At 44.4% G+C, this 16,245-nt stretch overlaps 1 protein-coding gene across 1 annotated transcript in view; it reads left to right on the top strand.

Moving 5' to 3' along the window:
* Nucleotides 1-497: 497 nt before the first annotated feature.
* The window catches only part of SLCO5A1 (solute carrier organic anion transporter family member 5A1), a 68,548-nt gene continuing 52,800 nt past the window's right edge, over nt 498-16,245 (top strand). Inside the window, exons 1-2 of the mRNA XM_030964411.1 lie at nt 498-542; nt 760-1,690. Coding sequence (XP_030820271.1) covers nt 498-542; nt 760-1,690 — 976 coding nt within the window. The remainder of the gene's footprint in view (nt 543-759; nt 1,691-16,245) is intronic.

The following is a 16,245-nucleotide window of genomic DNA, read 5'->3' as shown; positions in this document are numbered from 1 at the left end:
CGGGCCGCCGAGTTGTAGCGGAGTATTTATTTCAGCACATTTATTTTTAGGCTAGAAAATAAAAGGCTTGGCACGGCGACCTTTGGCTGTCGCATCCGGCGCCAAATAAAAGGGTCGCGCTCTGGCCGAGGCCGCTCCAGCTCTTATGTAAATCCATGTGCCGTCCCCAAGGACGCGCGGTCCCTGGGGCGCTGCCGTGATCCAGCCTCCGCGGGGACGGGGACGGAGGCGCTCCCCGGAGCTCAGCGCAGACCGCGGGGTCGGGCGGGCAGAGGCCGGGGCAGCGGGGAGGGACGGGGTCGCTGTGGCCGGCGCCGCTGACCTGCCGCGCTTGCTCTCCGCCCCGCAGGTCGGCAGCAACCCCCCGGAGCTCCGTCACCGGCGTCGGCGGCGAGGAGAGAGGAGGATGCGGGCGGCGGAGCGGGCGGCGCTGCCCCGCGGCGGGCAGGCTGTCCGCGGGGCCCCGGCGGGCGGCTGCTGAGCGCGGCGCCGCGGGCATGCGGCGACGGGGAGCGGGAGCCGCCGGCAGCGCGGGCGCCCCGGCGGGCGGGCGGCCCCTCGAGCGAGACTGAGGGTGGATGGAGCCACAAAGGAGTTTGGCTGACACGTGCGGCGGGGCCGGCGGCCGCGGCTAGGGCCACCCCCTCCCTCCCTCCTCCCCTCCTCGCTATGCTGCGCTCTAGCCGGGCCCCTCAGCGGACTCGACGCACGGCAGCGATGGACCCGGCCGGGCTCCTGTGAGGCCGCCGCCGGACCCAGCATGGCCTCGGCGGGGACCCCGGAGCAGCGGCTCCCCGGGGCGGAGCGGCCGGCGGCGGCGGCGGGGGCCGGGCGGAGGCGCCGCGGTGCCGCAGTCTGCCCGCGCTCGGCTCCCCCTGGCGGCCGGGGGGCGGCGGTGGCCCGCCGAGCCCCGCCGCGGGACCCGCTCCCGAGGCCGAGCGGGGCGAGGGCGCCGCCGCCGTCGCCGAGGCTGGCCGGCTCCCCGCCGCCGCCAGCGGCAGCGGGAGCTTCCCCTGGAAGACGGAGGGCAGCCAGCCGGCGGCGCCCGGCCGAGGGGTATCCCTGGGCCCTCCGCTGCTGCTGCCGCCGCCGCCGCCGGCGCTGCTGCTGGCGGGCCCCCCGGGCAGAGCGTGCCTGCGGGCAGTGCTGGCGGACTCGCGCTTCTTCCTGGTGTGCATGTGCTTCCTGACCTTCATCCAGTCCCTCATGGTCTCCGGCTACTTGAGCAGCGTCATCACCACCATCGAGCGGAGATACAGCCTCAAGAGCTCGGAGTCGGGGCTGCTGGTCAGCTGCTTCGACATCGGGAGCCTGGTGGTGGTGGTCTTCATCAGCTACTTCGGGGGTCGCGGGCGGAGGCCGCTCTGGCTGGCCATAGGGGGGCTTTTCATCGCCCTGGGCGCTGCGCTCTTCTCCTTACCTCACTTCATCTCTCCGCCGTACCAGATCCAGGAACTGAACTCCTCCGTCAGTAACGAGGGCTTGTGCGTGGCCGGCAATGGCACTGCCAAAGAGCAGTGGGACTCGTCGGCCTGCGTCAAGGACACCGGTGGAAACGACCACTCTCTCTATGTAGCTTTATTCATTTGTGCCCAAATCCTCATTGGCATGGGCTCGACACCCATCTATACCTTGGGACCAACCTACTTAGATGACAATGTCAAGAAAGAAAACGCCTCGCTTTACCTAGGTAAGGCAACTTAAGTACCTGGGTACTTTGCTGAACCCCAGATCTCTCTGAGGGGCCAGTTACAGGTACTTCTGCCTTAGTCCTGCTGAATAACATCTGTGCTGTTTTCTTATTCAAATAACCTTTTGAAGTAAAATTACCATGCTGTCCTGTTTTAAAATGTTTTGTAGCATGGTGAACAGCAGTAACGGGTGAAGCTAACACAGTGTGCCTACAAGCAGTTGTGCTCACACCCTCCTGCATGGGTAATAGAACAGCAGAGAAAGTTGTCTTCTCTAAGGCCTTTCAGCACTTGGCAGTGGTGGCTGGTGGCTTTTTCAGAAAGCAGTGTTAAAATTTGCCCTGTCCTTTCAAGTTTCTTTTTGCTAACACAGAAGCTTTGCATTTCTAAATTCTGGTTGCTGTACCTTTAGCCTAAAGTCTCTATAATGTTAATGCTGAATAAGCACTTTGAGAGAGTTTTGGCATGCTTTGTTTTACTTTTCCAGCATTCATTTGCTTGAACTAGCAATGAATTTTTACTGTCATTGGTACATCATCTGGCATCTCAGAGTTGAAGACTCACTGATAAACCAGCATGTAAAACCTTCAGGGTTGAGCTTGGTCAGGGCAGCTCAGGGAGCACAACGAAATAAGTTGTGTCCAATCTGGCATGTGTTTTTCAGCAGGTACAGACAAGTCTTCTTGATTAATTGTGCAATGGTGGGAAGAAAGGGTATCTCAGATAACTGGGTACTAAACTTTACTGGAGTTTGATCGTGATAGTTTGTGTAATGTGCAAGAAGATTAACTGCTTCCTGACTTTGCATTAGCACCTTAGATGCTTCTATAAGAAATGAACCTCGTGTACCCTTCACATTCTTTTCAAATAAGGAGAGGCACTTAGGGGGCTGAGAGAGCTGTGAAGGAGTTTTGGATACTCAGCATTACCATTTGCAGTTAGTTTTCTTTGGCTTTATGATAGCCATGGAGATAATAATTGCGTGTAAAACACACATTTATGGAAGTTATATTCTTGCAGAGTGTGTGTGTGTGTAAGTACTTTACTGAACAGAAGTAGCGATCTGGATCAGTGTTTTTATTCCTTTTGACCTGTTCTTTGGCAATATGACTGTTCCCTGAACCGTTTTAAAGCCATGCACAGTCTGTGTGCAGTGTCTTGAAAAAGCCTGGGGCGCTGCAGGTTTTTGGAAGGAGGGAGAGGTATTCACTGCATTGCTAATCTGCATGATGAAGTATTTGACAATGTGTTTTTTCCCTCTCTTCTCTTGTCTGAGAAAGGTTAAGTGGTATGGAAATTAAGATTAACCTAGCATTGACTTTATTGGCAGCATGAAAGAACAAAGCATCTCGTTACTGAGGTTACTAAATTGTAGTTTGGAACTTTTGCAAGTAGGTGATCTCACACAGTCCTCAAAAACGAAGAAAGAAAAGGAAATTCTGTAGGTGAGAAATGAAGGGTGAAAGAGGTGAACGGTGAGAGAGGCGGAAATCTTTCTTCAACAAAGGGGAAGGCAAGGTCAATGGGGGGAAATCCTCACTGTGCAGGAGAAATGATGCCTAGCACTGATGCGCCTCTAGCACAGGAAATACTCATGAAATGACTCAGGTAACTTTAATTGCAGCGAAGTTAACAAAGGTAAAAGGCACCAGCAGGCTGGGTAGACTCCATGTGACCCTGTGGCTGCCAGACACTGAGGGCAGCTTTGATCTACAGTGGGAGGACCCTTGTAGAGTCCAAGTTCATTTTTAGTGATTCAAGAGAACAAAGATGAGTACACCCAGCTACAGTGTATGTGAAAAATTTATACCTGTGATTTGATTGTGACCACAGGGAGAATTAAAATGAACACAAAGTGTTCGGTTAATAAAATGTACTATCACCTCCATTCAGTTCTGAAGCCACTCAGGGCTAGAAGCAATGTTGTCTGCAGTTGGAAATCTTGGTATTATCTTTCTTAAATAGTGTGGAGTTCTGAGGAAACCTTTAAGTTGTTAATGTTTAAGTATTTGCCTCACTTCAGATACAGGCCAGTGACTTTTTGAGGTGCAGGAGTAAAATCCGAGTTTTTTGGGGAGAAAGAAAAAGAACACTGTTTGGCACATTGATGTGAGTAAACATGTTTTTGTTGGATCTTCTCAATGGTTTGGAATGTTGAATGTCCTTCAGGAGAGGGATTTGTGGGCAGCAGACAGCTCAGCCAGGTGCAGGGATGGGATAGAAGTGGCCTGGGCATGGCTCTGCAGGCTTGCCACCTCATGTCCTGTGTTATGCAATGCCTGCTTCTCCAGCTGGTGTGATTCTATTACTGGGGAAAACTATGCAAGTGATGGCCAAAATGTAAAATGTGTGTCTGTGTGGAGGCATGGGCTAACAAAAAGTCTTGGAGTAGGGCATGGCAGTTGAGGTTTTAAAAAGAGATGAAAGCCCAGGGAAACAGGTCCCAGTCACACAGATATGTGTTTGAGTGAGGACACCTAATTAATAAAAAAAGTATCCTCTAACATGAAATGGAAGGTCACTTACCTGTTTGTTCATAATCATGCTGGTATTGCATTCTATGTTTTTCTTCCAAAGGAAGATAAATATATTTAAGTGTGCACCTGATAAAAGGTTCACTGAGCTTCTGAACTGATGAGCTTTTTGACCCTGCAAGTGTGACCACTAATAGTCAGTCAGTAAAGCCCCTCTTGAGTATCACTAATCCTGATTCTGCAAAAACTCACCTTATGTGGCTGTGGAAGCTATCTTATTTATTTTCCAAGTTAATCCAGCTCAGGGCTCGAGTGGCGATAGCATATCCTCTTAAGTGTAGGCATGCAAGCTCAATGTGGACAGCTGTTTTAACATTCCTGGCTGGAAGTCCTCCTCTCAAAAAACATATTTGGTGCTTATACATAGTCTCTTGGCTGCCTACAGTTGAGTCCATCTGTCAGAATGGCACAGTGCCAGTTTACAAGGTGCTGTTGTTTTTAGTAGGACAAAGGTGCCAAGCAGGGATGTGTATTTGGGCTGCCCGCATAGCAGTGTGTGAGCTCCTGTGTGGGATGTTTCTTCCTTGTGAAGCAGTGTCACCTCCGGGTTCTCCCACCCCTTAAACTTGGCAATACTTTGATGCCCTGATGCTAACTTTGAGAAATGTGTGACATCAGGCTTGAAAACAAGTCATGATTGTAACAGGTGCCTAGGAAATGTAAGAACCGGTTCCCTTAATCACAGATAATCCAAAAGGGAAGTTGCACACTATGTAAAAACTGGGCAGTCACTAAGTGGTCTTTATCTTCTCCAAAGTCTCTCCCTTCTGTGCTCAGCTGTATTGTGATGTGTCTGTTGTCAGCTGCCTGATGTGTGTAGGTTCTTCTTTTAAGTATTTATCCAATTAAATTAATTGCAATTCAATTTGAAGTTGAATTGGACTTCCTGAGTCTTGTTTTGTATTCCTGATAGTGTTTCTGCTACTTGTCAAATTCTAGCACTTAAAACAGTGATTTTTCTAAACACTGTGGGTTTTTTTTGTAGGGATCCAACAGTTTGTCTTGAATGTGAGTTTACCTTGTATTATATCAGGATTTTAAAAAGCAATTTTTTAAAATTAAGTGTGGCATTTAGAAGTTTTAATAGTGGCTGGAAACTTTTAAATATTTTTCTTCTTTTGCAAGTGGATATTGTTATAAAAAATGAATTTACCCTTAAAATTCACACATAGAGAGGCAGTATTAGGTTTTACAGAGATATTTCATGAATGATAATATTCTAGCATTCGGGAATGGCTTGTACCAGTACCCTCCCAAAATGACTAGTGAAAAAATTAGTCATTGTGCTAAGGATGTTTTATTTCAGTTTCCAGAATACTGTAGGCTGGTTAGGATATGATATGAGAAAAGTGTCTCAGTTTAATTTCATGCAGACTGTCCCTAGGTTTTGGAACAAACTGTAATTACAAAATGCAAAGATAAAGGTTTTATGGGATAATGGCTGAAAAATTGGAAAAACCTGTGCAAATGGGCTTGGTACAGATAATGGCTGAAAGCCAGGGAAGTAAAGTAATTTCATAACCTGGAAAAAAATAAATATTTAGACAAGTTTCAAAAATATTTTGGAATCCTCCTTTGTTTTCATGAGGATTGTTTGTGTGGGTTGCTGTTTCTAGCATTAGGTAAACCATTTCACTATGACTGTATTTTGTCCGGAAAATACCTCCTTACCAGTGTTTTACAGGTAGCTGTTCTGTATACATACCCTTCATGTCTGTTACAGGCTTCCCCAAAGTCTTTATATATGTATGTATGATGGTTGTATTTATTATACTTGTAATTAATTCTACCCCTATATCCACATCCCACTTGAAAGGAGAGGGCAGGAGGGGTAGCTTCCCATCAGAAATCCACCACCTCTGCCTGCTGGGTCCCAGGGCATAGCCCAGCTGCCAGACAAGCTAGATCTCTGTAAGGTGACATTGCTTGGATATTGGCACAGGAAGAACTGGATTTTTGTGCCACTTTGATCCATTTTGGTCTGGCTGCTTCTGGGGTTATGGGTGTCCCTGGGGGACAGGAACTGGAGCCCACTGGGGGCATCAGGTCCTTTATGTGGGTGCTACAAGGTCATTGAGGTTTTCTGAGACAGTATCAACTTTCTAGCTGAGCAGAAGGGACCATCTAGAAGTAGGGAAACAGCTGACCAGCATTTAATTTTATTCTCACCAGTCAGCTTATGACCACTTTTGATTTGCTTTTGGAATACACTTTGTACTTCCTGATGTCCAAAAAAGCTAATTTCTTACAGGGTTTTCTCAGCATTGATCCCTCTAGTTGGTAAACCCTACAGAAATAGTGTGTTTATTTTTACAGCATGCCTGTGAGAAGGAAGATTTTTTAATCAAACATTGAGGCAAAAGGGCATGTTCACCAGTATTTTTTATTGCTTGCTCTATTTTACTTGTAAAGGGGAAGTGTGCAGAACTTATTTCTCAAATACATGATTTTACTTTATCTGAGAGAAGGCCACATCTTGTTTTATGCAGAGGCAAGCACTAAGACTTGATCCATCAGCAGTCTGTTTTTGTGCAAACCTGGTGTGCATCAGGCACAGCCAGGCAAGGGAGGGGATTGTCCCCCTCTGCTCTGCAGTGGGACAGCCTCACCTGGGACACTGTGTCCACAGTATAAAAAAGACATAAAACCATTAGAGAGCATCCAAAGGAGGGCAATAAAAATGGTGAAGGGCCTTGAGGGGAAGCTGTATGAGAAGTGGCTGAGATCTCTTGGTCTGTTAAGACTGGAGAAGAGGAGGCTGAGGGGGAGACATCATTGCAGGCCACAACTTTCTTGTGAGGGGATGAGGAGGGGCAGGCACTGATCTCTCCTCTATGGTGACCTGTGACAGGACCCAAGGAAATGGCCCAATAATGTGTTGGAGGATGTTTAGGTTGGATATTAAAAAGCAAGCTCTTCACCCAGAGGGTGGTTGGGCACTGGAATGGGCTCCCCAGGGAAGTGGTCACAGCCCCAGCCTGGCAGAGTTCAGCAAGTGTTCGGACTGTGCTCTCAGCCACATGGTGTCACTTTTGGGGATGATCCTGTGCCGGGCTACAAGTTGGACTTGACAGCCCTTGTGGGTCCCTTCCAACTCAGTGTATCCTGTGATTTCATGAGATGTGTGTGTGAAACTCACACTTGTTTTATTTGCACGCTCAGCTGGGCAGCACTAGCAGAAGGCTGAGCTCACTGTGCTCTTGGCTGGGGGTAGGGCGCATCTTGGGATGCAGGTGAAGTGACTGCAGCTCTTTTTGTGTGTATGGATTATACTGCTTTCTCCCACAGGTGATTTAACACTCAAAGGGTGCAGTATTGTGCTTCTCTGGCACTCTGTAGCATCCCTTTTTTGTTAAAATGCTGATCAGGCAGCTGGCACAGTTCCCAATAATTGCTTACAGTAGCACTGTGCAGTTTTATTGTCCTTTCCTATAACTGAGGAAATAGAAAGATAGATTTTACTTCTTCACTTTAGTTTCCTATTCCATAGGTGGACTGATACCTCTTTTTCATGCTGTAATCCTAGATATCATTTTCTTAAGCATTTATTGAAGCTGAGTTTTTTTTTGTCCTTTTAAGCAATGTGTACATAACAGTGAGTTCAGTAAAGAGTGGGGGCAGCCTTTGCTCTGAAGTTTTCTGCCTGCAGGATTTAATGTCGTGAGTGATGTATCTTCACTTGCTCTGCCAGTGCCGTGTCCCTTAGGGATGCTTTCTGCATCTCTCCAGTTGTGTCCTTGCCATGAGCTATGGCATTGTTCACAAGCAGCTGTATTGACAAATACATCACTTCCAGTAACTGGCAGAATGCACTTTGTGCTTCTTAGGAGCAAGAAGAGACTTAGGCACATGCTTCCCTGACTCTTTTTCTCTCTGTATTAAAGGACAAAAACTGGGCTGGATCCAGGGTTCTGAAACTCACTGAATTCCCAGGCCCAGTTGTTTCCCTTGCTTAGCATTTGTCAGAATGGTTAGCATTTTGTTTCTGAGGTTGACAGTGCCCTTTTCACCCCTTTGAGCTTGGGAACAGTGTTTTCTTGGAGAGCAGCTCCCTTCTCTGTCAAGCTCTGCTGCAAGCTGGTTTGTGCAGACAAGTGTCTCCACCTGCCGTGGTCCTGGAGCAGCTTGGAAACCTAGACATGAAAGTGGCCTTTAAGTAACAGCTTGTTTGTAGCTTTTGCCAGGAACTGAAGGCTTGGGATCTAGTGTCTGATTACCTGGGGGCTGGAAACTTTAGCTGTCTGCTGGATACCCTGAGTGTTTTCTAAAAGGTCACTGTAACTACTCCTGTTGCTGGTGGATTAGAGATGCTTTGTGTTTCATCCATTTTCCCTGAACTCTCATTCAGTGGCCACCTCACCTGGGAGGACTTAATTGCTGTGAAAGTGCTTATGCAGTCAAAAGAGAGGAGGCTGGATTTCTCTGTACTGTCATTCAGAGACACATGGGTTTCTGTCTTGCTTGTGCAGGAAATCCAGGCAATTTTATAAATAAGTCTCTGCCTTCTGTTTCATCCTGAAGGCCAGCATATAAAAATTCAGGTTTTTAAAGTAGATGAATGGAATTTATCCATAGTTTTTAAAAGAACAGAAAACTAACTAAATATTAATATTAAACTTTCATGCTCTCGTTTTAATCCTGTGAAGTCTGTTTTACCCTGGTAGCACTTTAAAAACCCTTGTTTTTTTTGTGAAGAATGAGCTCGGTTTTCCTTTTTTGTTGTTTTTACATGCCTTTCCTATTTATTTTGAAAACAGCTGGGAAGCCACCATGCAAAAATGGCACATATTTCAGCTGGTTCCCTCTGGCAGCTTTTGCTACTCTTGACTGAAAGGTCAGAGTAAGCACTAGCTCTGACTTGGCTGCTGATGATGGGGCAGTGCCGCATGAACTCTGAGGGCAGGGCAGGCTGGTCACCTGTCTTCCTGTGAATTGTCACCAGAGCTGTCAGAATTTCAGCTCCCAAGTCCAAGGATGTCTCTGCAACCCCCTCAGCAGCTACAGGGATGCTGGGACTTACTAGGGCTGTAATGGGAAAGCTTTGAAGTGGCACAGTTGGAAGAGGGAGCAAACTGTTGGCTTTGTGATTGCTGGTGTCCATGCTTTTATTCAAGCGCCGCGGTCCTTTTACCTCAGCTCAGTTGGACAATCTGGGCACATGGGCTGGAGCTAGCAAATTCATGACAGAGACAGCTCTGCAGTGCACATGCAGGTTGATTTCACCTGAGTCAGTCAGTCACTCCAACTCCTTTCAAGTGCCCAGAAAAAAATAGGACATCTCCTGTGATGGGAACAAATATATCACTGCTCAGCAGTGTGGAGATGTATGGGCTCTGTCCTGCTCTGCTGCTGAACAGTTTGGGCATCTGTTGTGCTGTCACAAGGCCAGAAATTTAGACATTGCCAGCATTAAGGAGAGAGCTAAGGAACCTGGGGCTTTCACTGCTCTTTTCTGCCACAAGGAATTTGTTCTTACCTGAGAAATCAGGAAGTGCAGACACAGAAATTCAAGTGTTATTTTATGCTGCCATTAGACCCGATAATCTAATCAGAAAATATTAACTCTCATGTAAGTAAACGGCTTACTTGGCAGCAAACACAAATTTACACCAGCGAAAAACATCATGCTCTGGTATAAATTACGTTTTGTGGTGAGTTTGAAGGAGATCCAGTCAGAAAAAAAAACTAGGTTCATTTTTCCTTGTAATTTGAACAAGCAGGTAGATGAATTGTGTCACATGAAGTGCTTGCGGAGCAGTACTGCATGTCCACTAATTGTATGCTCATGTGCTGTTCATCTTTGATTCTTTTCTCCATTTTTAGTACAGGTTTCTTTTCAGCAGCTTGCTTCCTTTTCATCAGCTTGCCAGGATATTTTTTTAGTGCTTCCACTTAATTCCTTGCTTATATTGACGTTAACACTTTGTTTACATTGCCCCCATGCACAGTAGGACCTCAATCTGGTGGTTGCCTTCTGCACCTTTTATCTTTGATGTTTACTGGATTTGAATGAAATCCTCAAGAATGTCTCAGCAGTGATTTTCTTAAAATCCAGCTGCTCTGAGATCAGCTACCAGCTCTTCAGTTTTTTGAATTTAGCAAGCTTTTCTAAATTAGCGGCACCTTTCCATATTTACCTGTTTTCAGTCGACTTCTTTGAAGTGACAAAAATGAAATCCTGGCAGGGTTCCCCTGTGATAATGCCATTTTCTTTCTGTATTAATTAGGCTATCCTCTAGAATCAGAATATTTCAGCTAATGCATATATTAGCTGAGTATATCTTCTGATACCTTGTGATTTGCTATTTTATACTTGAGTTGTACTTCACTGTTTGTCCTGGGTTTCTTCACAGGTGTTGACTTCAGGTGTTATGTAGGCACTGAAAGATGCTGGTGTGCTTCTGAAGTGGTTTCAATCGCATCTTGGTTCCTGCTTCTCCTTTTTTCATTCTCTGATAAGATTAAAATCTGAATACACGGCCCCCAGAAGTCATTTCAAGTAATGCATTTCTGTAGATAATCCAAAGTAGACAGGGAAATAGCTGTGAGCTCTGCTGTGGTGGCTGCTAACCTGTGATTACTTAAACAGAATGTGTCAAGCAAGCCTCACTTACATCTACAAATATCTAAAGGAAATATTCTGGAAGATGTTATCTGACATTGCTGTGTGTTAAGCTCTCCCTGTACTTGAAGAGAAATTGCTGTATTCAGCTGAGCTGTTAACTGAGTAGATTTTGCTTTGTACAACAACTGAAAACACTATCTTTTCCATCAAAGGTTCCAAAGGAATCAGCTCATAGGCTCAGAGGTCAAATCCATGTGAAATTCATGAGCAGAATGACCTGTGTATGCTGGTTAGGTGGGAACTTTCAGCTGAAAAAGCCCCAGGAAAAGTGAAGAAGAAGAGGAGGTTAAGTGTCGGCAGCATGGGATGTTAGCGCCTCTTTCGTGTGCTGCAAGCCAGAATGGACTCTGGTCAGGAGGCACCTGCCAGGGACAGTAGCTGAAGCCCATAGGAAGGGCTGAAGATGCTTCTGTAAGTGTCTGTGGAGTACAGGAAAGTCCCTAACAAGGCTGCGGAGTTTTGGCAATGCAGAGAGTGCAGAGAAGCTTTGCTTCTGCCATGCTTTTCTTCCTCACTGAACAGCATTTTCCACTTCTGTCCAAAGTGCCTCTCCATGCTATTCATTGGTGCCTGCCATTTCAGTAGCTGGAGTTTAAAAGTAGTAGCAAAATACTTCATTTTGTGAGTTTTTAATCTAAATTTATGTTTCTGCTTGTTAATTCATCCCAGTGAGGGGAAAAAGATGTAATGATGAGTGTAACCTTCTAGGATGCAAATAGCTTCAGTAATAGTCCTGTTTAAAAAATGTAAAAAAATTGTTACATAATAATAGAGTCTGTAATTGTTGTAAATATGATGGGCAGTGTATATCAACTTGATTTAATACAGCTGTCTAGTGACAGAAATAGTGAAGGTGTCCCTAGGGAATTTTTATAGTCACAGGAGAAAATAGCACATGAGCTTTTTGAGTCTGCAGTATAGTAGTGCTGATGCACATCAATGTAGGCATTTATCTGGTAAGTTATATAATTGGCCTAAATAAGAATTCTAAAAAACTGTTTCTTCTGCTAATAGCATGCCCTAGGGAAAGAAGTGGGATTTTGGGGTTATCTAAAACAAATAACTGTTAGTTTGTTACCACACCTGCATTGTGTTTCTGGAGGAATATTAGTCCTGTTACACAATGAGAGTAAAAAGACACTGAACTCAGCACTATATTGTCATAATAAAATGCCATACTGTAAATAATTTTTCAAAAGCATAGCTGAGGACTGAATTGATGCTTGAATGAAGAGCTGCATTCTAAATTATAGTTCCTAAGTAGCTATTGCACTATTTTGATACATAGAAGTGATGTGTAGTCATTGACCTCAGTGACTGAACGGTTTAATGATATTGTGATTATGATGGTGAGGATGGAGCTGGCTGGTATGAATTTCTTTGATTGCAGAAGCAAAGTAGGCAAAAGTATCCATGTGTTTATTCCTATCCATGGCTTCCCCAGAACCTCTGGGAGGAGGAAGATGAGCACTACTCAGAGTGTCCTCTGCATTTAGGAGTACCTCTATGACTCAGCCTGTGGAGAAGTTCTCCTCATAAGCTTTTGCTTCTTGTCTTGATGTTTGTTAGCAATTGATTTTTGCTTAGATGGGGTCATTTATTGTTCTTACTGAGTTTGTGGTTAATTGCACTAGCTTTGGACACTCAGAAGCAAGGACACAGACAACAACAGGGATGCATGTGGCCTTGAAAAGCAAAATAAAAAGAGTGGTTAAGACTACTGCCCCCATGCATTTGTGATAATTAAAAGAAGATCAGCCTTCTATGAGAAATGAGGTAAAACTGATGGACTAATATTGGCCAGGCCAGCTAATGGGAAAGAACTTGAAAAGAGCTTTTAAGCGTGGTGAGTCAGAAGCCTTGGGTATATATATGCCTTGTCATCTTCTATAAGAGATTCAATTAACCCTAGAAAAATGGAGTAATGTATGAACTAACATAATTTTAAGAGTTCCTACACTGTCATTAGAGCAGCTATTACTCCTTTCTATAACTAATAATAAATTTTAAGTATTTGGATAAGGTGAAAGAGTATCTGTATCATCAGATAGATCTATAATTAACTTCCTTTCATGCTTATTCCCCTCTTCATCATCCCCTGCATCCCCACACTCCAAATTTAAATCCTACTGAAAGAAGAGCTTACCATGTGTCTGGTGCAGTGCCACGCTTTCAAGAAAACACTATGTTTTTATTCTCAGATTTATATTGTGTGTTTATAAATATCTTGCGTATTACAGAGACTGAGGAGGGGATCTGTCATGTGTTGCAGTTTCAGGATATGTGAGAAATAACTTCCCATGGTTTGTTCAAGTTGGCATACTGAAATCTTTACTAACTGCTGGGCCAAAGTTGACCATGTTCTTCCAGGAAGAGTAGATGTAACTGGTAGAGGCAGTGAGAGGACTGATGAGTGGCTGTGGTAGAGGGGTTTGATAGCCATAAGGTTTATATTGTCAGGTGGGCATCCTACACTATGAGCCAGCTGGTTTTTGTTTGGATTGTGCCTGACAGGAAAAAATGGTGCAGTATATCAGGAATGTAGTACATTTCCTTTGTGTAGTTTAATAGGATGCTCAGATTAATTATTGTGTGGTCTGAGCATTAGGATCTCTCCAAAATACAACTGCAGGGCTAAGCAACTCTTCTAGTCCTGGATTTGACACAGTTTTCATGGCGTTTTTGAAGATACTGAGAGAACTAGTAGCGTAGCATTAGAAAAGAAGGGTTGATGTAACCCTTGTGATTGTGTCAGGGAGCTGCTGGATGCTCTTAGGACTGCTGCCTGCTGCTTTTCTGTTGAATCAGGATAGAGAGCGTGAGGAGCAGCATGGTTATTTTTATATGCAGAAGGCCAAAGAACTATACAAGAATTCTACTCTTATTTTAGTCTGTGTTGCACTCCTGTTAAAAAGAATTCTTTTTTTCCCCTAATTTTCTTGAGTAACAAAATGGTGTGGAGCTCAGGGAACTGACAGCTGGTGGCTTTCTGATGTAGGAGAATTGACATGAAGAATATGTGTGGGTGTGATATAACCCCTTGGTGATGTGCTGTGTACTCTTGTTATACATTGTGCCAAAATAGACATTAATCCTCTTACGTAGGATTGTCAAGTAAGTAATAATAGAGCACAAGTCAGTGCCATCAGTTCTGAGATTTTTTTATAAACATAATTGTTATTCATATCTCCTAGATTCTTTACTACTTCTCAATCTTTATATTAAGTAAGTTCTTCTTCTAAGTCCTGCAAATGTTATGTTTTACAATAGTGATGTCAGCTGCTATCAAGACTTTCCTATTCATCTCTCTAATTGATGCTCTTACTTTAAAAAGGCCACAGAGATTTTGAGTTTTATAATTCAACTCATTTCCTAATGTGAAAACTTCAGATGAAGAAAAATTTGAAGATCATTTTGTCTGCATAAAACATTTCCATTGTCTTACAAGGAACCCTGAAAAGATCTGAAGCAATCAGGAGTTACTGTCTGCAGGCTGTTCATCCCATTTAGAAGACATGAAGTTGGCTGCTCTGCAGCAGGGCAGACACGATAAGTTGTGCTGGAGGAGAGAAGCAATTAGCTCGACAGCAAGCACAGTCAGAGCAGAAAGGGAGGTCTGGAGGCGTTTAATTAATACTAATGCCTTTGTGCTTACAAGGACCAGCAGCTTACTGCTGCCTTGCTCTTGTGCTTCTCAAACCTGCTATCTAATGAACATTAGATTTAGTAAAGCTTTCCAGAAAAGTGAATAAATCATGACTAACTGTGACACATTCCCCCTGAAGGTAATGAGGTACACCTGATACTGAGTGGGAGCAGGGTCTGATCTGTAAAGCTTTTTCATTTTTAAACAGATAACAAGGCCTTTTGGGATTTTTGTACTACATTTGTTTTAAGTAATCTGAAATAATGGGAAAGACGTGTCATCTATTAAACAGTTTTCAAGTCACCAAACCAATTAGGGAGAAATAAACCTTTTTTTTTTTTTCCATTGTGAAAACAGTTTTGGGCAGGTATCGTTTTTATTAATCTGAGTTTGATGGCAAAACTACTTTTGATGGAAAAGTGTTTAGCCACCAATATATACTTATTTGCATAGCTAGACATTTTGAGATGCAATCTGCTATTTAATTCTCAATTTTTATTCATTTTGACTTCCTTTCATTCTTAGGTGGAAAATAAAAGTAAAATCCCATTTAGTTGAAGGTCACTTCTCTGTGTAACCCTTGCTCCTGTTTTATTCTAGTACCTCATTCAAGACATGCCTAGACTCCAGTATGCTGGAAAGGATTGCTTTTTCCATTTGCTCCTCATGAGAATACCAGCTCTGTGGCTTCAGGCTTACATGTTTTTGTGTTTATAAATGTTTCCCTGAGGGGTTTCAGCAGTGTATGTTAATAAAAGGATGATCTCTATGATGATTTATTCTTTGTGCAGGAGTACCAATATAATCCAGTTTGAGTTGTAATCTACAAAATTTAGTTTTGGTTAGATGTTGCCTATGTTTAAATATCCCTGTGTCACCTCTTCTGTTAACGGTTATCTGTAGAAACAGCTTTATTATTCCATTTTGGGAGCAAACTTCCATATCACATTGCAGTTAATACAGTGTTTTATCACACTAATTGCCTGTTAGTGCAGTTTTTGTGCAATTAAAGTATTCTTATTGCACATTATCGTATCACCCAAGACTTGCGTAACAAGGTAATTAATCTATGCTATCTCCAAGGAATAAATGAAAAGTACTGGATGAGGGTCACAGCCTTTGATAATTATTTATGTTACAAGAAGAAAGCTGAACAGAAATGCTTGGATTTCCCCATTTTGATGGAATTTTAAGTGCTTGGCTTTTTGTCTCCTTAGTCTTCTGGGGCTCTCCAGCTGAACACTGTTACTGCTGAGGTAATAGCTTACATGGTACATAGAATCATGGAATCATTTCCCTTGGAAAAGAAAGACCTTTAAGATCATTGAGTCCAGCCTTAGCTGAGCATTGCAGTGCTAGTTTAGTGTTAACTTGAATTGGATCTGGAGGCTGTTTTCCCTGAGGGCTGTCCCTTAGCTTTCATCATCAGCAGATGTGTTTTGGTGTGCTGTGCTGCCTGGAGGGGGATCTCTGACCACCCTGCTCCACTCCCTGTGCTGTGGATGCCTGCTGCTGCCCTTCCCTGGGGCTGGCTTCGAGGGTTTTGTGACTGGCACCGAGCACACCTCCAGCTGCTCTGGCATGGCTGCCAGGGCAGGTTTGTGCCAGGTCTGCAGCTCGTCTGTGTGTCCGGCTTTCCTGGGATGGAGCGGGACAGCCAGGGCAGCCAGGGAGCAGAGGCTCTTGGAACCACCCGGGGCAGCAGCCTGTACACATGGGGGTCAAATCCCACCCAGCATCTGAGCCACA

This window comes from Camarhynchus parvulus, chromosome 2 (assembly GCF_901933205.1).
Source record: "Camarhynchus parvulus chromosome 2, STF_HiC, whole genome shotgun sequence".
Classification (NCBI taxonomy): Eukaryota; Metazoa; Chordata; class Aves; order Passeriformes; family Thraupidae; genus Camarhynchus; species Camarhynchus parvulus.
This window is presented reverse-complemented; position numbering and strand designations above follow the sequence as displayed.